We start from the raw sequence: 25,693 nt of genomic DNA on the forward strand, positions 1-25,693 counted from the left end.
TACATTACATTAAAATAGAAGAGCTAGCCACTTACAAATACAGAGGCTATATGGCTAGTAGGCATATTTAAACTGAGGGTCCCCAAACCTGGAGGCTTCCCTCTGCTTATGGGACCTGCACTCGCATTAGCTTCTTGTCAACCTTACAATCAAAATGCTGGAAACATCAAAACCTGCATCAGAGTTTGGAGGCCTCTGTATCGCAACGGTGTATGCTTTTCCTTTATAGGTATATTTGATGCTGGATAACCCAATTGTGACTTGTGAGTCTGATCAACAATCCAGAACTGAAACTGACTCGGATGTTCATGCAACTGTGCTGAGAAAAATATGATGAAAACAGGCTCTTCGCGTGTATTGTGAATATACTGTGAATTAGTATATCTCAATAGCAGGGAATTAGGCAAAATCCACTGAAATTTCAGATGCACATACCCTCTGACCCAGCAATCCCACTTCTAGGAATTTTTGCCTGTAGCTAATCACTTATCCATGATTACATTGTACATGGTTATTCACTGCAGTACTGTTTAAAATAATAATAAAAATAACTAAATGTTCATCAAGAGAATGGTTAAATAAATTACGGTTCATTTTTACAATTAAGTATCTTGCAGATGTATATGAGAGAGAGAGTTTTTTATTACTTATGTGCAATGATCTCCAAGGTATATTATTAAATGAAGAAGCAATTCATAAAACACTATATCCTATATCCTACATTTGTGTAAGAAGTGTTTATGTATGCAGGAAATAGCTCCAGACAGATATCAAGAATGCAGTAACCTCCCCAGGAAGGAAACTACGTGGTAAGGAAGCAGGAACAGTAAGAGCTAAAAGCTGGTAATTATATCCAATTTCCTACTGACATATACATTTTTCAGCAATCTCACCATCACCTTAAAATCAACACATGAAAAGTATACCTCAACATTGATCTTTACTCCCAAAACAACCCTCTGCCCAACACTCTCTACCTCAGTTAAGACCATCAACATTCAGCTGTCCACAGAGAAATCTGAGCAGCTCCCTTCCCTCATCTCAACCCACATCCATTAAGTCATATAATACTACTGTTGATAGCCATGATTTAAGCTTATTCACGGGCTTCTGTGGTGGCACAGTGGTTAAGAATCCGCCTGTCAACGCAGGGGACAAGGGTTCGAGCCCTGGTCGGGGAAGATCCCACATGCCGCGGAGCAACTAAGCCTGTGCACCACAACTACTGAGCCTGCGCTCTAGAGCCCATGAGCCACAACTACTGAAGCCCATGTGCCTAGAGCCCGTGCTCCGCAACAAGAGAAGCCACCACAGTGAGAAGCCCACACACCGCAACAAAGAGTAGCCCCCGCTCACTGCAACTAGAGAAAGCCCGGCGCAGCAACGAAGACCCAACGCAGCCAAAAATAAATAAATTAAATTAAAAAAAAAAAAAGAAAAAAAAGCTTATTCAGTATCCATTCCCTCTTCTTGCTAGAATACCAGGCTTCAGGAGATTCTATTCATTTCTGGTTCCAGTCACTCCAAAATGCAAACACTAGAGCACTCAATTTTTCCTGAAACCTGTGAGTTATACCTTTTCATATATTCTTTTTGCTTCAGTTATCCAGAATCTATTTCTGTTACTGGCAACCAAATAATATACCTGTTTCTTGAAAACTGGTAAATAAGGGTTAAAAATGAAGCATTTGGACCTATGACATCTCCAAGGGCCTGTGCTGTCACAGAAACACCAGAAAATGGAGCATAAAATGTCACAATCAACTTTGTCAGAACTCTGGAAGATAGTCAAAAGTTTATGCACCCAAGTAAACAATAAAGAAAGAGGCAACTTGGGACTTCCCTAGTGGTCCAGACTCTGCACTTCCACTGCAGAGGGAATGGGTTCAATCCCTGGTCGGGGAACTAAGATCCCACATGCCACGCTGCGCAGCCAAAGCTAAACAAAAAAAAGAAAGAAAGAAAGAAAGAGGCAACTTAAAAACAGTAAGAGTTTTGCGTCATTTTTACTTGCCCTGGCTCTACCCCTCACTGGCTTGACAATGGTCTTGAAGACAGCACCCCACGTTCCTAGTGCCAAACTCTGGTCTCTGGTTCCAGACGGGGTTGAGCAGAGCTTGTTCTCAAAGAACTGTGATTTTAAGTTTTGACCTAACTGTGGGAGGGGGAGAGAAAGAACCCAAAGGACTGACTCAAAGCATTTGCCTTTGTATCCCCTAACCTGGGTGTTTCTCAGGGTGTTATAAGTTTAAGTTAATTGCAATCCCCAGGATAGCTACTAAAAATATATATATGGAAAATGAAACAAGAATTAAAACCTGTTACAAGGAATAGAGAAGAACATTATATATTGAAAAACAGGTCAAAACACCAAGAAGAGGGACTTCCCTGGTGGCGCAGTGGTTAAGAATCCGCCTGCCAATGCAAGGGACACAGGTTCGATCCCTGGTCCAGGAAGATCCCACATGCCATGGAGCAACTAAGCCTGCGAGCCACAGCTACTGAGCCCACGTGCTGCAACTACTGAAGCCTGCACACCTAGAGCCCATGCTCCACAACAAGAGAAGCCACTGCAATGAGAAGCCCACACACCACAAAGAGTAGCCCCCACTTGCCACAACTAGAAAAAGCCCACATGCAGCAATGAAGACCCAACACAGCCAAAAATAAATAAATAAATTTATTATTAAAAAATCACCAAGGGGCTTCCCTGGTGGTGCAGTGGTTAAAAATCCTCCTGCCAATGCAGGGGACATGGGTTCGAGCCCTGGTCGGGGAAGATCCCACAGGCCGTGGAGCAACTAAGCCCATGCGCCACAACTACTGAGCCTGCACTCTAGAGCCCGCAAGCCATAACTATTGAGGCTGTGCTCCACAACAAGAGTGCACAGCAATGAGGACCCAATGCAGCCAAAAATTTAAAAAAAAAAAAACACCAAGATAAAACAATTATAAACATACATGCACCAAACATCAGAGCTCTAAAATACATGAAACAAAAATGAACAAGACTGAAGGGAGAAACAGACCGTTCTTTAGTAATAGCTGGAAACTTCAGTACCCAAGTTTCAATAATGGATAGAACTTATTAGAAAATCAGTAAATAAATCGAAGAATTGAATAACACTACAATACATCTAGGCCCAATATACATATACAGAACACTGAACTAAAAACAGCAAAATACACATTCTTCTCAAATACCCATGAACATTCTCCAAGATCACAATTCAGGTCACAAAACAAGTGTCAATAAATATTAAAAGATCTGAAATCAGATCTTATCAATCCACAGTGGAATGAAAATAGAAATCAACAACAGAAGGAAAACTGGAAAATTCACAAATACAATATTCTCTTAAATAACCAATGACTCAAAGAAGAAATCACAATGGAAACTAGAAAATAACCTAAGACAAATGAAAAACAATATACAAAACCTCATGTGATACATAGAAAGCAGCACTCAGAGTTAAATTCATACCTGTAAATATCTATGTTGGAAAGAAGGTGCTTGAGGGGGGTGAAATGGGGTAGGGTGGACAGATAAGGGAGTGATAGTTTAAAATTACAGGGTTTCTTTGGTTTTTTAATTGAAGTATAGCTGATTTACAATGTTGTCTTAGTTTCTGGTGTACAGCAAACTGATTCGGTTTTATATACATATATATTGTTTTTCAGATTCTTTTCCATTATAGTTTATTACAAGATATTGAATACAGTTCCCTGTCCTATACAAAAAAAAGAAACAAACAAACAAACAGGGTTTCTTTTTGAAGTGATGAAAATGTTCTAAAATTGACTGTGGTGTGTTGCACATAACTGTAAATATTTTAAAACAAAATCAGTTGCACACTTCGAATGAGTGAAACACATGATATAAACCATCTCCCAATAAAGCTGTTTAAAAAAAAGCAAAGATGATCTCAAATTCATAAACTAATTAGATACCTACGCTAAGGAACTAGAAAAAGAGCAAACTAAACCCAAAGCCAGCAGAAGGAAGAAAGGTGTAAAAATTAGAGATAAAATGAGAATAGAAAAATAACAGGGACAATCAACAAAACCAAAAGTTCTTTGAAAAGATCAACAAAATTGACAAACTTTTAGACTGACTAAGAAAAAAAAAGGACTCAAATTACTAAATTCAGAAATAAGAGTGGGGGGCTTCCCTGGTGGCGCAGTGGTTGAGAGTCCGCCTGCCGATGCAGGGGACATGGGTTCGTGCCCCGGTCTGGGAAGATCCCACATGCCGCGGAACGGCTGGGCCCGTGAGCCATGGTCGCTGGGCCTCCGCGTCCAGAGCCTGTGCTCCGCAACGGGAGAGGCCACAACAGTGAGAGGCCTGCGTACCACAAAAAAAAAAAAAAAGGTAGAAATAAGAGTGGGAACATTATTGCTGACCTTAACAAAAAGAAAAAGAATTATAAGAGAATACCATGAGCAAATACAGACCAACAAATTAGATAACCTACAGGAAATGGACAAATTCCTAGAAACACAAACTAACAAAGCTGACTCAAGAAAGAGAAAATCTGAACAGACCTATAACAAGAGATTGAATCAACCAACAAGCAAAAACCTCCCCACAAAGAAAAGCCCTGGACCAGTGCTTTCATAAGTGAATTCTACCAAACATTTAAAGAAATATTAACAAAAATCCTTCTCAAACTCTTCCAAAAATCTTGAAGGGGGAACACTTCCTAGCTCATTCTATGAGGCCAGTATGATAGCAAATGACCCCAAGGTCAGACAAACATAAGAAAATAAAATAACAGCCCAATACCCCGTATGAATATAAATGCAAATATTCTCAAAACAAGTGTTATCAGTGTCCTAGAACAGCCATAAAAAATGTCAACAAATTTGGTAGCTTAAGAAAACAGAAATACATTCTCTCACAGTTCTGGAAGCAAGAAGTCCAAAATCAACATGCTTCTCTCCTACTTTCTCGTGGCTCTCGCAATCCTTGACATTTCTTGGTTTATAGCTACATTACTCCAATGTCCACCTTACTCTTTTGTTTTTTTAACCTTAGTCTTCACATAGCCATCTCCCCTATCTCTGTGTCTCCACATACTTTTACAAGGACATCTGTCATGGGATTGAGTGTTCACACTAGGCCAGGATGATCTCATTCAAGATTTTTACACTGAAAACTACAAAACATTGCTGAAAGAACTTAAAGACATAAATAAATGGAAAGACATCCTGTGTTCATATTATGGAAAACTTAATATTGTTAAGACAGCAATACTATCCAAAGCAATCTACAGACGCAATGCAACCCCTTATCAAAATTCCAATGGCCTTTTTCACAATCCTTGAATTCATATGGAATTTCCATAGAATGCAAGAAGCCAAAGCAATATTGAAAAAAAAAAGAGTAAAACTGGAACAGTCAAACTTCCCAATTTCAAAACTTATTACCAAAGCTACAGTCATCACAACAGTTTGCACTGGCATTCAGAATAGATAAAAAAGAGCAATAGGATATAATAGAGTCCAGGAATAAACCCATGCATATATAGCCAACTGATTTTTAACAAGGATACCAAGACCATTCAATGGGGGAAAGAACAGTCTCTTCAACAAATGGTGCTGGGACATCTGGATACCCACAAGAAAAAAAAATGAAGTTGGACCCCTAATTCACATCATATACAAAAATTAACTCAAAATGGTCTTCACTGGTGGCACAGTGGTTAAGAATCCGTCTGCCAATGCAGGGGACACAGGTTCGATCCCTGGTCCAGGAAGATCCTACATGTCATGGAGCAACTAAGCCCATGCGCCACAACTGCTGAGCCTGCACTCTAGAGCCCATGCTCCAGAACAAGAGAAGCCACTGCAATGAGAAAAGCCCGTGCACTGCAACGAAGAGTAGCCCCTGCTCACCACAACTAGAGAAAGCCCGCAGGCAGCAACAAAGACCCAACGCAGCCCAAAGAACAAAACAAAACAAAAACTCAAAATAGATCAACAGGGGAATTCCCTGGCGGTCCAGTGGTTAGGTCTCCGTGCTTCCACTGCAGGGGGCACAGGTTCTATCTCTGGTTGGGGAACTAGGATCCTGCATGCTACACGGCACAGCCAAAAGAAAAAAGACCCTATCTCTGAATGTAGTCACATTCTGAGCAGCTGGGGATTAGGACTTCAACCATGAAGTTTGTCAACTTCCTTGTCTGTTAAAATAAAGAAAAAAAAATTTTTTTAATGGATCAACAACCTAAAAAGAGCTAAAAACATAAAACTCTAAGGAAGGAAATGGGTGTAAAATCTTTATAACTTCGGGTAGTAATGGATTCTTAGGACACTATAAGCATAAGCAACAAAAGAAAAATTAGATAAATTGGACTTCATCAAATTAAAAACTATTGTGAATCAACGGACAATATAAAGAAAATGAAAAAACAACCCACAGAGTGGGAGAAAAGATCTGTAAATCATGTATCTCTGATAGGTGTCTAGAATCCAGGAGATATAAAGAACTCTTATAGCTCAACAAAAAAAAGACAAACAACCCAATTACAAAATGGACAAAGAATATGAACAGGGGGACTTCCCTGGCAGTCCAGTGGTTAAGACTCCACACTTCCACTGCAGGAGGGCACGGGTTCGATCCCTGGTCAGGGAACGCCCGGCACAGCCAAAAAAAAAAAGAATATGAACAGGTATTTTTCCAAAGAAGATTTACAAATGGCCAGCAAGCACATGAAAAAGTGCTCAACATCATTCATGATTAGAGAAATGCAAATCAAAACCACAATGAGGTACCACTTCATATCCACTAGGATAGCTATAATCTAAAAACTCAGAAAATATTAAGTGTTGGTGATAATGAGAAGGAAATGGATCCCTCATACACTGCTTGTGGGAATGTAAAAATGGTGCAGCCACTGTGAAAAACAGTTTGGTGGTTCCTTGAAAACTTAAATACAGAAGCATCATATGATCCATCAACGCCACTAGTAGTATATACCCCCCAAAATACCAGTGTTCTAACATCTATACCAGTGTTCACAGCAGCACTATTCACAACAGCAAAGAGATAGAAACAACCCAAATATCTTTCAACGAATGAAAGGACAGATAAAACGTGGCCTGTATATATACAATGGGATATCAGTCAGCCACAAAGAGGAATGAAGTACTAATACAGACTGCAATGTTGCTGAATCTGAAAATGGATCTAGACACTGATCAACAGCTGTTCTCACACACACACACACACACACACACACACACACATCATCTAAGATTAATCAACCAAGTCTGCTGTGTACAAACTCTACACGACAAATGACCCAGATTTTTTCCATAAGTAAACTGACAAAGGGGGAAAGAAGACAAAGGAGATTACAGAGAGACCTAAGAGACATACCAAGCTACTGCAATGTATGCACCTTATTTGGATCCAGCTTATGACCTTATGGGATCCTGATTCAACAACTATAAAAGAAAACAGGAGACAATCAGGAAATTCTGAACAATGACTAGATATTTGATGGGTTTAAGAAATCCTTGTCAATTATTTTAGGTGTGATAATATACTATGATTTTTAAAATATACACGTAAACTAGAAATGCTCACAGAATTCAAAATAATCAGAAGACTGGGGTAGGGAAGGGTATAGAAGAAACAGCTGGCCATGACTTGGTCATTGCTAAAGCTAGGTACCAAGGTGGGGATTCTCTCTACTTGTATGTATGCTTGAAATTTTTCAATAATAAAAGTATTTTTTTAATATACCTGTAAAAATTTGCCACTTTAGTATCTCTGATGTCCAATTGCTCATTTTTATCCCTCCTCCTACTTCTGTCTCAAACAGTTCCTCAGTATCTTTCCCCTGGACTTACTACAATAAAGCAGAGTCTTATCTCTGTGGAGTGTAGATTCTAACATCAGAGTACAAAACCCAAAAAAGTATGTATAATCAAAACTATCCTTGAAAAACCCCTTGAAATCCCAATAAAGTGCATGACACTGTACATCATTTCGAATACACAACCCTGCTTTATTCAAGTTCTTCTAACTGTGCTGTCAGACAGTATCTATCAACGATCCTCAACTCATTTTATTTTATTTTATTTTATTTATTTATTTATTTTTGCAGTACGTGGGCCTCTCACTGTTGTGGCCTTTTCCGTTGCGGAGCACAGGCTCCGGACGCACAGGCTCCGGATGCGCAGGCTCAGCGGCCATGGCTCACGGGCCCGGCCGCTCCGTGGCATGTGGGATCCTCCTGGACCCGTGAACCCGTGTCCCCTGCATCGGCAGGCGGACTCTCAACCACTGCGCCACCAGGGAAGCCCCTCAACTCATTTTAAAACTTCCTCTTCGGGGCTTCCCTGGTGGCGCAGTGGTTGAGAGTCCGCCTGCCGATGCAGGGGACACGGGTTCGTGCCCCGGTCCGGGAAGATCCCACATGCCACGGGGCGGCCGGGCCCGTGAGCCATGGCCGATAGGCCTGCGCGTCCGGAGCCTGTGCTCCGCAACGGGAGAGGCCACAGCAGTGAGAGGCCCGCGTACCACAAAAAAAAAAAAAAAAAAAAAAAAAAAAAAAAAACTTCCTCTTCAAGAATATAAGTAAGCCGACACCATCTCTTGCCTGGCCCCCTCAATAACAGTACACTTCATGTCTTTGTCGGCGATGGTTGGGAAAGCTTTACAATAATTCACAAGGGATTTCCATATAGGTTTGCCTAGAGCTCAGTGAGTAAAATGGCAGACTGAATTACCTCCATAATTTATTTTTTTTCTATCTCCCCCAACCCGCTAGGCCATATAGCTGGTTTTAAGTAAGTTAAATGCACTTATGATCCAGCTCCACCTTTCTTTTTTATAGTTGGTCTGGTCTCATATCCTTCCAATCCATTTACCACAATGCTGTCAGAGTGATCTTTCTAAAACAGAAAACTCATATGTTATTCCTCAGTTTCAGTGGCTCCCCATAATCAACAGGATCAAGTCCTTAGTATGAAAGGGTGGAGCCGGGGCGGAGAAGAAAGAGGGAGGGGGAAGGTGGGGAAGGAGGGAGGGAAGGCAAGCCAAGGCAAGGGGAGGGGAGGAAGAAAGGAAAAGGATGAGCAGGGGAAAGGGAAAAGAAAGAAAATCTTGCCTATACCATCAGCTCCACCTCTCAGAAGGCCCACTATTCAAACTCTACAATGCAAATCCCTGATATACTTGTGTCTTATATCATTTACTTCTCCCTTTGCCTATAATAACCCCCTTTCACACACCAACCTATGTTAAAACACTCACCTCCAACAACTGAGAGCTATGGAGTGATTGACATTGAAGAAAAGTAACAGTTAAATTGAAAAATTCCTAATCCTGATCACCAGAAAAACAAAACTAAAATTTGGAACATATTTTCTGGTATGAAAAATGGGTATTAGATATTAAAGAACAGCATCATTGATACTATATACATCAGGTACATTGTGAGGTTTTGCTAACCAGTCTGGAAATACAATTGGCATTTCTATAATAAAATGCATTCCAGGCTCCAAAATAATTTTGGAACACAATTTAGTCAGAATTTTTAAAATACACATCAAATTTAGACTATAACAAAGATGGCACTGCAAATCAATATGAAAAAATGAACTGTTCAATAAATGGTGATGGGACAAATGGTAGCATTTTAGCATCTAGGAAAAAATTAAGTTGGAACCATACCTCACATTGTATTTGCTGGGTACATTCCAAATGTATCAAAGATTAACTGCTAAAAAAAAAAAAGAAAAGAAAGAAAGAAACTATAAAAATACTAAAGGAGGGAGGGGCTTCCCTGGTGGCGCAGTGGTTAAGAATCCGCCTGCCAATGCAGGGGGACACAGGTTTGAGCCCTGGTCCAAGAAGATCCCACATGCCACAGAGCAACTAAGCCCGTTCGCCGCAACTACTGAGCCTGTGCTCTAGAGTCTGCGAGCCACAACTACTGAGCCTCTGTGCCACAACTACTGAAGCCCGCGCTCCTAGAGTCCCTGCTCCAGAACAAGAGAAGCCACTACAAAGAGAAGCACACGCACCACTTGTAGCGGTGTAGCTAGAGAAAGCCCACACGCAGCAACAAAGACCCAACGTAGACAAAAATAAATAAACAAAATAAATAAATTTACTAAAAAAACAAAAAATACTAGAGGAGGGAGTTCCCTGGTTGTCCAGTGGTTACGACTCTGCGTTTCCACTGCAGGCAGGGGGCGCAGATTCACTCGCTGGTCGGGAAACAATCCTACATGCCATGCGTTGTGGCCAAGAAAACAAAAAAGCTAAAGGAAAAACATGAAAGAATTCCTTTATAACTTTGAAGTAGGGAAAGCCTTAACTAATGGTTCAAAACACAGAAACCAAGAAAGACAAGATTAAGAAATTCAACTAAATAAAAATCAAAACTTTCTGCATTAGAAAAAGCCAGATGAGCAAGATCAACAACAGGGCCAAAACTAGTCCAACTCATCACAAAAGCCTAATACATGAGGTACTCCTATGAAAGCTCCAACAAATCAAAAAGGAAAAAATCAACAACCAAACAGAAAAAGAACAGATCACAGAAGGGACAATACCAGTTGAATTGCTCTTAAAAACATGAAAAGATGCTCAGATTCACTCATAATAAGAGAAATGCAAAATGCATGGTTTGAGACACCAACTTTCATCTACTGGATTATGAAAGATGTGTGCTGCTGGGAACATAAATTGGTACCACCACTAAAGAGAATAATTTGGGAATATCTACCAAAATTAATTGTAAAATCTCTTTGACCCAACAGTTCCACTGTTGGGAATTAATAAAAACCTACAGATGTCTTTGCACAGAAGCAAAATGACATATATACAAGCATTAGTCATAAAAGCAAAAGATGAGAAACAGGCAGCTGATTATATAGCATGATAATAAAGAAAGCTCTATACTGATAATAGATGAACTGTTCAGGGAAAAACTTAAGATGCAAGAGAGGATATATAATATTCATCCATTTGTATAAAATTGCAGAAAATTTTTGTCTCCTCATATTTATTTGGGTATCCAAAAAAGTAGTAACAGCAACTATCTTGGTGGCAGAAACTGTACTGAGAAACTGTGCAGATAACGGTGAACAGGAGTAGGAGCGAGGATTTTTAATATTTAAAAATTTGCATAATGTGACTTATAGTCTAAACATTAGATTTAAATATTTATATATATGTATATAGTGCTAGTCAAAAACACTGTATTTTCCCCTTTTATTTACTCATGCCATGAAACTATTCTATACCAAAAATACTTCAGAGCTGGCTTCCCAAAATGGAAGTATATACTAATAGTACTAGTTTTATCTCTACTATTTTGAGTTTCTTCATCAGTTACTTAATTTTCATAAAATGCCACAGTTTAATAAATTAATGTCTACACATTTAAGAACGGTACTGACCTATAAAGAAACATGGATTTCTCTAAGAAAGGTAACTAAAAATGGAAATGAAAATTAGAAATACAAAAGGGGTCTTATGAAAGCACACCAAAATTTAAGAGAAGTCAGAATTTGTTTATATTCAAGCAACAAGGATCCACAGGGTGTTAAAATTAACATGCATTAGAAACATCATTTGTCTAACAATACACAAAACAGGAGAAAAAGAATATAAAACAGATTTTTATCTCTAACAAAGAAAAAAAAAGTGGCTTATTTTCCCAACAGTAATATAAGAAACTGTACCCATTTAAAAAAAAAAAAAACCAAGATTTTAATTAGAAGTATGTGGATCATTCTGCACCAAAATAAAACAAAACTTAAGTTGTCCAGAAAGTAGAAAAGTTGTGTTTCAATTTTTAAAAATTAAAAATTACATCCAGTACTGTTAAAAATATTTGAGCAGCAAACACTTTGATATAATATGAATTACCAGGTTTTTAAAAATACATCTGTACTCCAGTGTTCAAGAAAATTTTTCTCAGAATTCTCTGCACTTACCGCCATTATCTGTTCTTTTTAAAGCTCCATCCTTATGAGGACACAGTTCACATCTCTATTAAAAGGGGGGGGGGAAACAAAGAGATTTTTCAGATTTTACCAAAGTATAACATCTTCCCTGTAACTTCAAAACTATTAAAAATATGGTAGTGGCATTTGTACTAGTTGCCACCAAGAGTGTATCACAAAGATCCTCACAAAGTAACTCTCCTTGACATTTGATCTTCCTCAGAGTACCAGACACAGACAACACCTTTTAAAAAGTAACTTTACTTAACATTTAAATTCCTGCCACAATTTTTTTTCTGATTTCTTATTAATAAAAATAAAAAGATTCTCTCAACATAGGACTGGGGCACAGTTTTTACCCTGTGCCTCTCCTCCTTTGCTTTCTGAGTAGAATCAACCAGGATTATTACATACTCAGTTGGATCAGGTTTCTCCTGAAATAAAGAACCAAACTCAAATTCAGAATTTTGATTCAAATAGGAAGGCATGATCTCACATGTGCTGACCTGCCTTTGGAAGGAAAGAACTGCTTTAATTATTCTAGTTACTCTTTTCATTCACAGCACAATGATACTCAGAATTATTATGGATCCCTCTCTACCACTCCCACAATTTAAAACCAGAAATAAACACCAAGCCAGTATTGCCATTTCTTTTCACTACTGACAAGAGGACTGAAATAATTGTAAAAATAATAAAGAGTTTCAGTGGCACTGTCTTACTATGAAGACTACATTCCTAGAAATCATATATGACCACTTATTATTTGTACCCTATCTTACTCTCCAAAGAGGTTTGAAGCATATAATATAGTAATACAAATGAGTTACAAAGAAAAATACGAGCAAGAAATTAAAATAAAATAGTGAATAAGCACGCAATAAGCTGGAAGGGAGGTTAAAGGACAAAAGTAGTAAAAATCATCTACATCCACAATAAGCAGTTAAGGGATACACAAAACAATTAGATGTAAACTATAACAAAAACAGTAATCATGGGCTTCCCTGATGGCACAGTGGATAACAATCCACCCGCCAATGCAGGGGACACGGGTTCGAGCCCTGGTCCGGGAAGATCCCACATGCCACAGAGCAACTAAGCCCGTATGCCACAACTACTGACCCTGCACTCTAGAGCCCGCGAGCCACAACTACTGAAGCCCGCGTGCCTAGAGCCCATGCTCTGCAACAAGAGGAGCCACCGCAATGAGAAGTCTGCGCACCGCAATGAAGAGTAGCCCCCACTCGCCACAACTAGAGAGAAAGCCTGCGCGCAGCAATGAAGACCCAATGCAGCCAACAATAAATTAGTTTTTTAAAAAAAAAAACAGTAATCATGAGGGGAAGAGAATATAAATGCAAGGTTTTTTATTTTCCTTTTTTTTTTTGTGTGTGGTACATGGGCCTCTCACTGTTGTGGCGTTGCAGAGCGCAGGCTCAGCGGCCATGGCTCACGGGCCCAGCCGCTCCGCGGCATGTGGGATCTTCCTGGACCAGGGCACTAACCCATGTCCCCTGCATTGGCAGGCGGACTCTCAACCACTGCGCCACCAGGGAAGCCCCCAAATGCAGGGTTTTTTAAATGCATTTGAAATTAAGAGATCAGCAACTTAAAACAATCCCGTATATATATATATAGACTGCTATACCAAATTCTCATAGTAACTGCAAGCCAAAAATCTATGACAGGTAGACACATAAAAAAGGAAAAGAAATCCAACCATAACCCAAAAGATAGTCATCAAATCACGAGAAGAAAACAAGAGAAGAAGAATGGGAAAAAAAGACCTACAAAAACAAATCCAAAACAACAAAATGGCAATAAGAACATACATATCGATAATTACCTTAAATGTAAATGGACTAAATGCTCCAACCGAAAGACATTGGCTGGCTGAATGGATACAAAAACAAGACCCACATATATGCTGCCTACAACAGACTCACTTCAGATCTAGAGACACACACATCCTCAAAGTGAGGAAGTAGAAAAGGTATTCCATGCAAATGGAAAAATCAAAAGAAAGCTGGAGCAGCAATACCGGTATCAGACAAAACAGACTTTAAAATAAAGACTGTTATGAGAGACAAAGAACACTACATAATGATCACGGGATAAGTCCAAAAAGAGGATATAACAATTGTAAAAGTATACGTACCCAACATACGAACACCTAAATATACAAGGCAAATACTAATGAACATAAAATGAGAAACTGACAGGAATAAAATAATGGTAAGGGACTTTAACTCCCCACTTACATCAACAGCCAGATCATCCAGACAGAAAAACGCTAAGTAAACACTGGCCTAAAATGACACATTAAAGCAGATGCACTTAATTGATACATATAGAGAGATATGTATATCTATATATATGAGCACTCCATCCAAAAGAAGCTGAATACACATTCTTTTCAAGCACACATGCAACATTCTCCAGGATAGATCGCGTACATACTAGGCCACAAAACAAGCCTCAGTAAATTTTATGAAAACTGAAATCATATCAAGCATCTTCTACAACACTATGAGATTGGAAATCAGCTACAAGAAAAAAACTATGAAAAACACAAACATGTGGAGGCTAAACAATACACTACTAAACAACCGATGGGTCACTAGCGAAATCAAGAGAGAAAATCAAAAAATACCAAGAGACAAATGAAAACAAAAACATGATGATCCAGAGAGTTCCCTGGTGGCCTAGTGGTTAGGATTCCGGGCTTTCGTTGTCATGGCTCAGGTTCAATCCATGGACAAGGAACTGAGATCCCGCAAGCCACGTGATGTGGTCAAAAAAGAAAAAAAAAAAACAGGATGATCCAAAACGTATGGGATGCAGCAAAAGCAGTTGCAAAAAAGGGAAGTTTATAGCAATACAAGCTTGTACCTCAGGAAACAAAAAAATCTCAAATAAACAACCTAACTTTACATCTAAAGCAACTAAAGAAAGAAGAACAAACAAAACCCAACATTAGTAGAAAGAAAGAAAGAAATAAGGATCTGAGCAAAAATAAATGAAATAGAAATGGAAAAAAGAACAGAAAAGATCAATAAAACTAAGCTGGTTCTTTGAAAAGATAAATAAAAGTGATAAACCTTTAGCCAAACTCATCAAGAAAAAAAGGGAGGACTTCCCTGGTGGTTCAGTGGTTAAGACCTCCACTGCAGGGGGCAGAGGTTCAATCCCTGTTCAGGGAATTTCCACATGCCGTGGCGTGTGGCCAAAAACATTAAAAAGAAAAAAGGGAGAGGGTTCAAATCAATAAAATGAGAAATGAGAAAGAAGTTACAACTGACAGGACAGAAAGACAAAACAAACATAAACCACTACTACCACTAGCAACTATACACAACTAAAACGGAAAACCTAGAAGAGATGGACAAATTCTCAGAAAGGTACAGTCTCCCAAGACTGAAGCAGGAAGAAGTAGAAAATATGAACAGACCAAGTACTGAAATTGAATCAGTAACTTAAAAACTCCCAACAGGGAATTCCCTGGTGGTCCAGTGGTTAGGACTCTGCAGTTTCACTGCTGAGGGCCGGGTTCGATCCCTGGTCAGGGAACTAAGATCCCGCAAGCTATGCGGTGCAGCCAAAACAGAAAAGTTAAAATACATAAAAAATAAAAGCTCCCAACAAACAAAAGTCTAGGACCAGATGGCTTCACAGGTGAATTCTACCAAACATTCAAATATTTAAAGAAGAGTTAACACCTATCCTTCTTAAATTATTCCAAAAAACAGCAGAGGAAGGAACACTTCCAAAGTCATTCTATGAGGCCACCATCACCCTGATACCAAAACCAGACAAAGATATCACACAAAAAAAAATTGCAGGCCATTATCACTGATGAACATAGATACAGAAATCCTCAACAAAACAGTAGCAAACCATATCCAACAATACATTAAAAGAATTATACACCATGATCAAGTGGGATTTATCCAAGAGATGCAAGGGTTTTTCAATATCCACAAATTAATCAATGTGTTATATAACACATTAACAAACTGAAGAATAAAAATCATACGATCATCTCAATATACGGAGAAAAAGCTTCTGATAAAGTTCAATGTCCATTTACGCTCCCCAGAAAGTGAGCAGAGAGGAAACCTACCTCAACATGATAAAGGCCATATATGAAAAACCCACAGCTAACATCATACTCAATGATGAAAAGCTGAAAACATTTCCTCTAAGATCAGGAATAAAATAAGGATGCCCAATTTCACTATTCAACATTGTTTTCTAAGTTCTAACCACAGCAATCAAAGAAAAAAACAAAAAAAGAAAGAAAAGGAGTGCAAATTAGAAAAGAAGTAAAAAGTCACTGTTTGAAGATGGCATGATACTCCACATAGAAAATCCTGAAGACATTACCAGAAAACTACTAGACCTCATCAATGAAAATCAGTAAAGTTGCAGGGAACAAAACTAATATACAGAACTTCCCTGGTAGCGTAGTGGTTAAGAATCCACTTGCCAATGCAGGGGACAAGGGTTCGAGTCCTGGTCTGGGAAGATCCCACATGCCACGGAGCAACTAAGCCCATGTGCCACAACTACTGAGCCTGTATGCCACAACTACTAAGCCTGCGACCTAGAGCCCGTGAGCCACAACTACTGAGCTCGCATGCCACAACTACTGAAGCCTGCACACCTAGAGCCTGTGCTCTGCAACGAGAAGCCACCGCAATGAGAAGCCTGCTCACCACAACAAAGAGTAGCCCCCACTAGCTGTAACTAGAGAAAGCCCTCGCACAGCAATAAAGACCCAATGCAGCCAAAATAAAAAAACTAATATACAGAAATCTGTTACATTTCTATACACTAACAACAAACTATCAAAAAGAGAAATTAAGGAAACAATCCCATTTACCACTGCATCAAAAGGAATAAAATACCTAGGAGGTAAAAGACCTGTACTCAGAAAACTATAAGACACTGATGAAAGAAACTGAAGATGACACAATCAGATGGAAAGATGTTCTTGGATTGGAAGAATTAATATTGTTCAAATGACCATACTACCCAAGGCAATCTACAGGCTCAATGAAATCCCTACCAAATGAGTAATGGCATTTTTCACAAAACTAGAACAGATGATTTTTTAATTTCTATGAAAACATAAAAGACCCTGAATAGACAAAACAATCTTGACAAAGAAGAACAGAGCTGGAGGAATCCCACTCCCTCACTTCAGACTGTACTATGAAGCTACAAAACAGTATGGTACCGGCGAAAAAAAAAAAAAAAAAAAAAACAGACACATAGGTCAATGGAACAGAATAGAGAGCCCAGAAATAAACCCACATACCTATAGTCAATCTATGACAAAGGAGGCAAGAATACACAATGGAGAAAAGACAGTCTCTTCAACAAAAGGTGCTGGTAACACAGGACAGCTACATATAAAAGAATAAAATTAGAACATTCTATAACACCATATACAAAAATAAACTCAAAATGGATTAAAGACCTAAATTTAAGGCAATATACTATAAAATTCCTAGAGTAAAACAGGCAGAACATTCTTTGACATAAATCACACCAATTTTTTTTAATCTGTGTCCTAAAACAAAGGAAACAAAAGCAAAAATAAACAAATAAGACCTAATTAAAGTTAAAAGCTTTTGCACATCAGAGGAAACCATAGACAAAACAAAAGACAACCTGCTGAATGGGAGAAATATTTACAAACGATGTGACTGATAAGGGGTTAATACCCAACATATATAAACAGCTCATGCAACTCAACATCAAAAAACCACCCAATTGAAAAATGGGCAGAAGGGGACTTCCCTGGTGGCACAGTGGATAGGAATCTGCCTGCCAATGCAGGGGACACAGGTTTGAGCCCTGGTCCTGGAAGATCCCACATGCCGCGGAGCAACTAAGCCCGTGAGCCACAACTACTGAGCCTGCGCTCTAGAGCCCGCGAACCGCAACTACCGAGCCCGCATGCCACAACTACTGAAGCCCACGTGCCTACAGCCTGTGCTCCGCTACAAGAGAAGCCACCACAATGAGAAGCCCGCACACCGCAATGAAGAGTCGCTCCCGCTCGCCACAACTAGCAAAAGCTAGCACACAGCAATAAAGACCCAATGCAGGCAAAAATAAATGAATTAATTAATTTTAAAAAGGGGGGGCAGAAGAACTGAACAGACATTTTTCCAAAGAGGAAATGCAGACGGCCAACAGGCACATGAAAAGATGCTCAACGTCGCTAATTATTAGAGAAATGCAAATCAAAACTACAATGAGGTATCACCTCACACTGGTCAGAATGACCATCATTAAAGTCTACAAATAGGAGTTCCCTGGTGGTCCAGTGGTTAAGAATCTGCCTTCCAATGCAGAGGACGTGGGTTCGATCTCTGGTCAAGGAACTAAGATCCCACATGCCACGGGGCAACTAAGCCCATGCACCACAACTACTGAGCCCGCGCACTCTGGAGTTTACACACCACAACTAGAAAGAAGCCTGCACGCCACAACTAGAGAGAAGCCCGCGCACCGCAACAAAGATCTCGCGTGTCACAACTAAGTCCCCATGCAGCCAAATAAATAAATTTTAAAAAAATATTTTTTAAATCAATGAAAGCATTCTGTGAGAATCAATGCACTATATGAAATTTACAATAAAGACAATAGTATCATTCATTATAAAAAAAGAAAAATACAGGGCCTCCCTGGTGGCGCAGTGGTTGAGAGTCCGCCTGCCGATGCAGGGGATACGGGTTCGTGCCCCGGTCTGGGAGGATCCCATATGCCGCGGAGCGGCTGGGCCCGTGAGCCATGGCTGCTGAGCCTGCGCATCCGGAGCCTGTGCTCCGCAACGGGAGAGGCCACAACAGTGAGAGGCCCGCGTACCACAAAAAAAAAAAAAAAAAAAAAAAAAAGAAAAATACTGATTCAATTACTTCACTTCTAGAGAGCCAAAGGAAATATGATAGAAATGGCAATTATTAAGTACTGTGTCATCTTTATATCACTTACACACTTTAATTTCAAGACATGAAAAGATATGTGTACAGAAATATTTTATATCACTGTTTATGAGTATAAAGTTTTTATTATAAGCCCAACTGTATAACAATGAGGGAACTAATGCTATATTCCAAAGATTTTAAATGAGTTATAAAATGCAGAGAAGAAAATTCTAAAAGAAAACTACATGCTAATAAGTAAAATACTATTACTATGTCTTTACCTTTAGTCTTTTACTAAAGGTAAAAATAGATATATAGAAGACTTGAGAGAAAGAAATAATTACAGAAAAAGAAGGTTAAGTTATAATTAGAGGCTATACCCTAAGCTCAGGAAAAAAGAATCAGGTTCTGGACAACAGAGATTCCAGACCCTACAGTAAACTAATCCAACCTGAAAAGTTTCACAGGGCAGGCTGCAGCTATACATGTTACTATTAAAGTTCCACAGATGCATTCTTATTTAATAAGTGAGAGGTACTGTTAAAATGCACAAGTAAATCCTGTAAGAGGGTACACAGATTATAAGGAGACCAAAAAAAAAAAAAAAGCACACATTGAAGATCTTACATTTTTTTTCTATTTTATACATAGTAGTTTGTATCTCTTAATCCCCTGTCTTGCCCCTCCCCCGCTCCTTCCTTCCCCGCTGGTAAACACTTGCTTGTTCTTGGTATCTGTCAGTCTGTTTCTGTTTTGTTTGTTTCTATATTATTTTACTATTTATTTATTTATTTGGCTGCATCGGGTCTTAGTTGCCAGACGCAGGATCTTCACTGAGGCATGCGGGATCTTTAGTTGTGGCATGTGACTTCTAATTTCCTGACTAGGGATCGAACCAGGCCCCGTGCACTGGGAGTGCGGAGTCTTAGCCACTGGACTACCAGGGAAGTCCCTATGTTTTGTTATATACATTCATTTGTTTTATTTTTTGGATTCCAAGATCTCACATTTTAACAAAGTGGGGGGAAAAACGTTTTAATTGAAACGGTCCAAACAAGCGGAAGTTATATAAGGTGGTTCCTTCTTTTTTACATCACGTAGTATAGTAAGAAAGCATGCATCTACTTTCCATCTTTATAACGCAGGCATCAATTTCCAAATACTTTTTCTACTTTACATTAGACTCTTTTCCAAAGTATAAAACTCAGTATACTTCACTAAATCAAGTTCACACAAAATAATGACTTTTAGGAGGCTGTGGCTATTAACAAGCCATTCAGCTATACTGGTTTACTCAGACTTCGAACACCACTGTATTACAGAAAGCAGCAAGATAATAATTATTTTTTTTAAAAAAGTATAGGCTAAATAAGAAGAATAAATTCAAACTTTTAAGTTTGATCTTCCTCGTATTATATAAAAGATGTAATTGTGGCATTAAAAAAGTATGTGTAGGATAAAACATTTACCATCATTACTTCTTCTTTTAGGCAAAAAATAAAAATACATATTAATTAACCTATTTTTTCTTGTGTTTTAGAAAGACTCATGACTACCAGAGTAGAAATAAGCACCCAGAGCAACCAGGCTGGGGTCTCCAAACAGCATTTCCCAAAGGAACCAGAACTACTGAAAGAAGTGGATGATTCCAGGTCTAGGTCAAGTATGCCCTGAATACCTTATTCTATCAAATAGCAAGGAAGCTATAAAAGACTGCTTTAGTCATGTCAAAAGGACCTATGGTCCAACCTAAAGAGGCTCCTGCTGGCCAAAGATGAAATCACTTAATGCTAACAGAGATAAAAACTGCAATAAACTGAAAACTACCAAATATTTTAAAATCCATCATAAAATTAATTTCTATTTCAAAAATTGCTGAGTGGACTGCCCTAGTGGCACAGTGGTTAAGAATCCACCTGCCAATGCAGGGGACACGGGTTTGAGCCCTGGGCTGGGAAGATCCCACATGCTGCAGAGCAACTGGGCCAGTGCACCACAACTACTGAGCCTGCGCTCTAGAGACCATGAGCCACAACTACCGAGCCCGCGTGCCACAGCTACTGAAGCCCACGCACCTAGAGCCCATGCTCTGCAACGAGAAGCCACTGCAATGAGAAGCCTGCGCACCACAACGAAGAGCAGCCCCCGCTCGCCACAACTAGAGAAAACCCATGCACAGCAACGAAGACCCAATGCAGCAATCAATCAATAAATAAATATTAAAACAAAAAGAAAAGAACTAAACAGGGAATGCCCTGGTGGTCCAGTGTTAAAGAATCCACCTTCCAATGCAGCGGATGCGGGTTCGATCCCTGGTCAGGAAACTCACATGCCGCGGGGCAACTTAGCCCGCGCACCACAACTACTGAGCTCACACGCCTCAACTAGAGTCGGCGTGCCACAAACTACAGAGCCCATGTGATCTGGAACCCACTCACGACAACTACAGAGCCCCCATGCCCTGGAGCCTGCGTGACACAACTAGAGAAGAGAAAACCCACACGCCACAACTAGAGAGAAGCCCACGCGCTGCAACAAAAGATCCCACATGCCTCAACAAAGATCCTGCGTGCTGCAAATAAGACCCGATGCAGCCAAAAATAAAGAAAATAAATAATAAATAAATCTTTAAAAACAAAAAAGAACTAAACAAAAATTCTTAAATTTAAAAATATAATACATGAAGTGAAAAATTCATTGGATGGGCTTAACAACAGAATCAAGATGACAAAGGAAAGAGTCAGTGAGCTTGAAGCTACATCAATAGATAGGATCTATCTGAAAAAGAGAAAACGGTGAAAAAAATGAACAGAGCTTCAGGGACCTATTGAACAGTATCAGGAAGCCACCATGTATAACTGAAGGCCTGGAAGAGGAGGAGCAGGTGAGGGAGAGAATATGAATATGAGAATATAGCAGTAAAGAAAATTTTGAAAAAATAATGGATGAAAATTTCCTCTAAGCACAGTGAATCCCAAACAAGCCAAACTGCTTCATGAAAAGCAAACAAAAGTCTTCAAGAGGCAGCCAAAAGAAAATGACACACCAAAGACAGGGAAACAGTGATTGAATTAATAGCTGATCTCTCATAAACTATGGAAGTCAAAACAGTAAAACAAACATCTCTAAAGTGCTTGAAGAAAAAGAACTGTCAATCCAGAATTCTGTATCTAACTAATATATCCTTCAAAATGAAGGTGAAACAGACGTTTTTAGGTAAGAAAGAGCAAACAGAATTCATCACCAGATGATATGGACTACAATAAAGGCTAAAAGAAATTCTTCGGAATAAAGGGAAATGGTACTAGATGAAAAACACAAATCTTCAGGAGGCAAAGAAGAACACCATAAATGGTAAATATCTGGGTAAATACTGTGTTGGGCAAAAAGTTCGTTTGGGTTTTTTCGTAAGAGCTTATGGAAAAACCCGAACAAACTTTTTGGCCAACCCAATATAAAAGACCTTTAGTTCTTAAATTCTTAAAAATATATATGATTACTGAAAGCAAAAATTGTAATACTGTCTTCTGGGGTTTATAATATATGTAGCTCTAATACATATGACAATAGACAATAGCATAAGTAACAATGGACAGAGGTGATGTGATGTAAAAGAATCTCTGCAGTTACAAGATTTCTACACTTTACAAGAAGTGATACAATATTAACTATAAGTGGGTATGCTAAATAGACTGTAAAAAAGGTAAGGAAATATACTGAAATTGCTAGAGAAACACTAAGAAACTAATGCAAACAGAAACAGCTCTATAAAACTGATACACTGAAAATTCTCTACACGCAAAAAATTAAGTTGGACCCCTTATTCATATGATATATAAAAGTAATCAAAATGGATCATATACTTAAATGTAAGAGCTAACACTATAAAACTCTTAGAATGAAACTGGAGTAAATTCTTCATGACTCAGGGTTGGATAATGGTTTCTTAGATACAACACCAAAAGCAGAGGCAACAAGAGAAATAATAGATAAATTGGAATTTTCCAAACCTAAAACCTTTTGTTCTGCAAATGATACCATCAAGTAAAAAACCCCATAGAATAAAATACTTACAAGATATATATCTGATAAGGGACTTATACCCAGAACATATAAAGAGCTCTATAACTCAATAATAAAAAGATATATAGAGACTTCCCTAGTGGTCCAGTGGTTAAGACCCCATGCTTCCACTGCAGGGGGCTCGGGTTTGATCCCTGGTTGAGGAACTAAGATCCCACATGTTGCAAGCCATGGCCAAAAAAAATAAATAAAACCTTTTAAAAAAAAAAAAAGGCATGTTTAAAAAAAAAAGATAAATATCTTAATTAAAAACTGGGGCAAGGATCTGAATAGCCATTTCTCCAAAGAAAACACATAAATGACCAAAACAAGCCCATGAAAAGATGTCTAACATTCATTGAAGAAATACAAATCAGGCTTCCCTGGTGGTGCAGTGGTTAAGAATCCGCCTGCCAATGCAGGAGACACGGGTTCGAGCCCTGGTCCAGGAAGATCCCACATGCTGTGGAACAACTAGGCCCGTGCGCCACAACTGCTGAGTCTGCGCTCTAGAGCCTATGTGCCACAACTATTGAAGCCCGCGCACCTAGAGCCCGTGCTCCACAACAAGAGAAGACACTGCAATGAGAAGCCCGTGCACCGCAAGGAAGAGTAGCCCCCACTCGCCACAACTAGAGAAAGCCCATGCTCAGCAACGAAGACCCAACGCAGCCAAAAGGAAATAATTAAAATGAATAAATTTATTTAAAAAAAAAAAAGGAAATACAAATCAACACCACAATGAGATACCACGAGGATGGCTAAAATCAAAAGATAAACAAATCCTGTTGGCGAGAATGTGGAGAAATCAGAACCCTCATGTATCGCTGATGAGTTTAAAATGGTGTGGCTGCTTTGGCAGTTCCTCAAAAAGTTAAACACAGTTACCACATGGGTCAAAAATTCCACACCCAAAAGAAATGAAACCATACATCAACACAAAAACATTTATGCAAATGTTCAAAACAGCATTATTCAGAATAGCTAAAATATAGATAAAATCTAAATGCCGATCAACTAATGAGTGAACAAATAAAATGTGCCAGATCCGGACAATGGAATGTTATTCAACAAAAAAAGGAATAAAGTTCTAATACATGCTAAAACATGACTGAACCTTAAAAACATTTTGCTAAAAGAAAAAAGTCACTCACACAAAGTCACCACACAGTGTATGACTCCATCTATATAAAATGTCCAGAACAGAGACAGAGATTAGATTACTGGTTGCCAGGAGTTGGAGAGGTTTGATAATGAGGAGTGGCTGCTAATGAACAAAGCAGCTTCTTTTTGAAGTGATAAAAATGTTCTAAGGGCCTCCCTGGTGGCGCAGTGGTTGAGAGTCCGCCTGCCGATGCAGGGGATACGGGTTCGTGCCCCGGTCTGGGAGGATCCCATATGCCGCGGAGCGGCTGGGCCCGTGAGCCATGGCTGCTGAGCCTGCGCATCCGGAGCCTGTGCTCCGCAACGGGAGAGGCCACAACAGTGAGAGGCCCGCATACCACAAAAAAAAAAAAAAAAAAAAAAATGTTCTAAAATTGATAATGGCAATAGCTGCACAATTCTGTCAATATAGTGAAAACTACTGAATTGTACACTTTAAATGGCTGAACTGTATGATATGTGAATTTTATATCATTAAAACCATTTTTTTTTAAGTAACTTAGGGGGACTGCCCTGGTGGCTCAGTAGTTAAAAAGAATCCACCTGCCAATGCAGGGGACACAGGTTCAAAGCCCTGGTGTGGGAAGATTCCACATGCCGTGTAGCTACTAAGCCCGTGCGCCACAACTACTGAGCCTGCTCTCTACAGCCCGCAAGCCACAACTACTGAGCCCACGCACCTAGAGCCCATGCTCCACAACAAGAGAAGCCACCGCAATGAGAAGTCCACGTACCGCAATGAAGAGTAGCCCCTGCTCACCACAACTAGAGAAAGCCCATGTGCAGCAACAAAGACCCTACGCAGCCTCCCCCAAAAAATTAATTAATTTTAAAAAAAGTAAGTTTCAAATATATTAAAAAGAAAAAAAATGAGACAAACAGAAAATAACTTCATAAAATGGTAGATGGAAACCCAATCACATATTTACATTAAATGTGAAGAGACTAAACTTAAGAGACTAGTTAAAAGGCAGAGTGTGTTGGCACAGATATAAAAGTGAAACCCAATTATACAATGTATCATCTGTAAGAGACATGCTCTAAATGAGACACAGACAGGTCGAAAATAAATGGATAAAAAAAGATATACCATACAAATTGAAAGTATAAGATGGTGAGTAGCTATACTTAGTATCACAAACAAAAGAGATTTCAAGACCTAGAAAATTAGTGATGATAAATGGGGACATTTCATAATGAAAAATGTCAAATAATGAGCCATAATAATCATAAATGTGTACTTAATAACAACGCTTCAAAATACACATATAACAAAAACCAACACAAGTACACAATTCCACAAACACAGTAAGATATTTTAACACCTCTCAGTAACTGACAAAATTAGACACCCCCCCCAAAAAAAATCAATAATCTGAGCAATACTAAAACCACTGTACACATTCCTTTCAGGTGACTATGGTACATTCACCACAAAATAAGACACAATGAATTAAAAGGAATGAAATCATATGAAGGCAACTTCCCTGGTGGCCCAGTGGTTAAGAATCCGCCTGCAATGCAAGGGCCACGGGTTCCAGCCCTAGTCTGGG

At 39.1% G+C, this 25,693-nt stretch overlaps 1 protein-coding gene across 2 annotated transcripts in view; it reads right to left on the reverse strand.

Moving 5' to 3' along the window:
- Positions 1-25,693, reverse strand: part of MLLT10 (MLLT10 histone lysine methyltransferase DOT1L cofactor) — a gene marked incomplete at both ends in the record, with an annotated part of 247,795 nt that overhangs the window by 182,664 nt on the left and 39,438 nt on the right. For both annotated transcript variants that reach the window (XM_079698968.1, XM_079698967.1), the window contains one exon: positions 11,965-12,019. In XM_079698968.1, coding sequence (XP_079555094.1) covers positions 11,965-12,019 — 55 coding nt within the window. The remainder of the gene's footprint in view (positions 1-11,964; positions 12,020-25,693) is intronic.

The sequence above is a fragment of the Hyperoodon ampullatus genome, assembly GCF_949752795.1.
Source record: "Hyperoodon ampullatus genome assembly, chromosome: 3".
NCBI lineage: Eukaryota > Metazoa > Chordata > Mammalia > Artiodactyla > Ziphiidae > Hyperoodon > Hyperoodon ampullatus.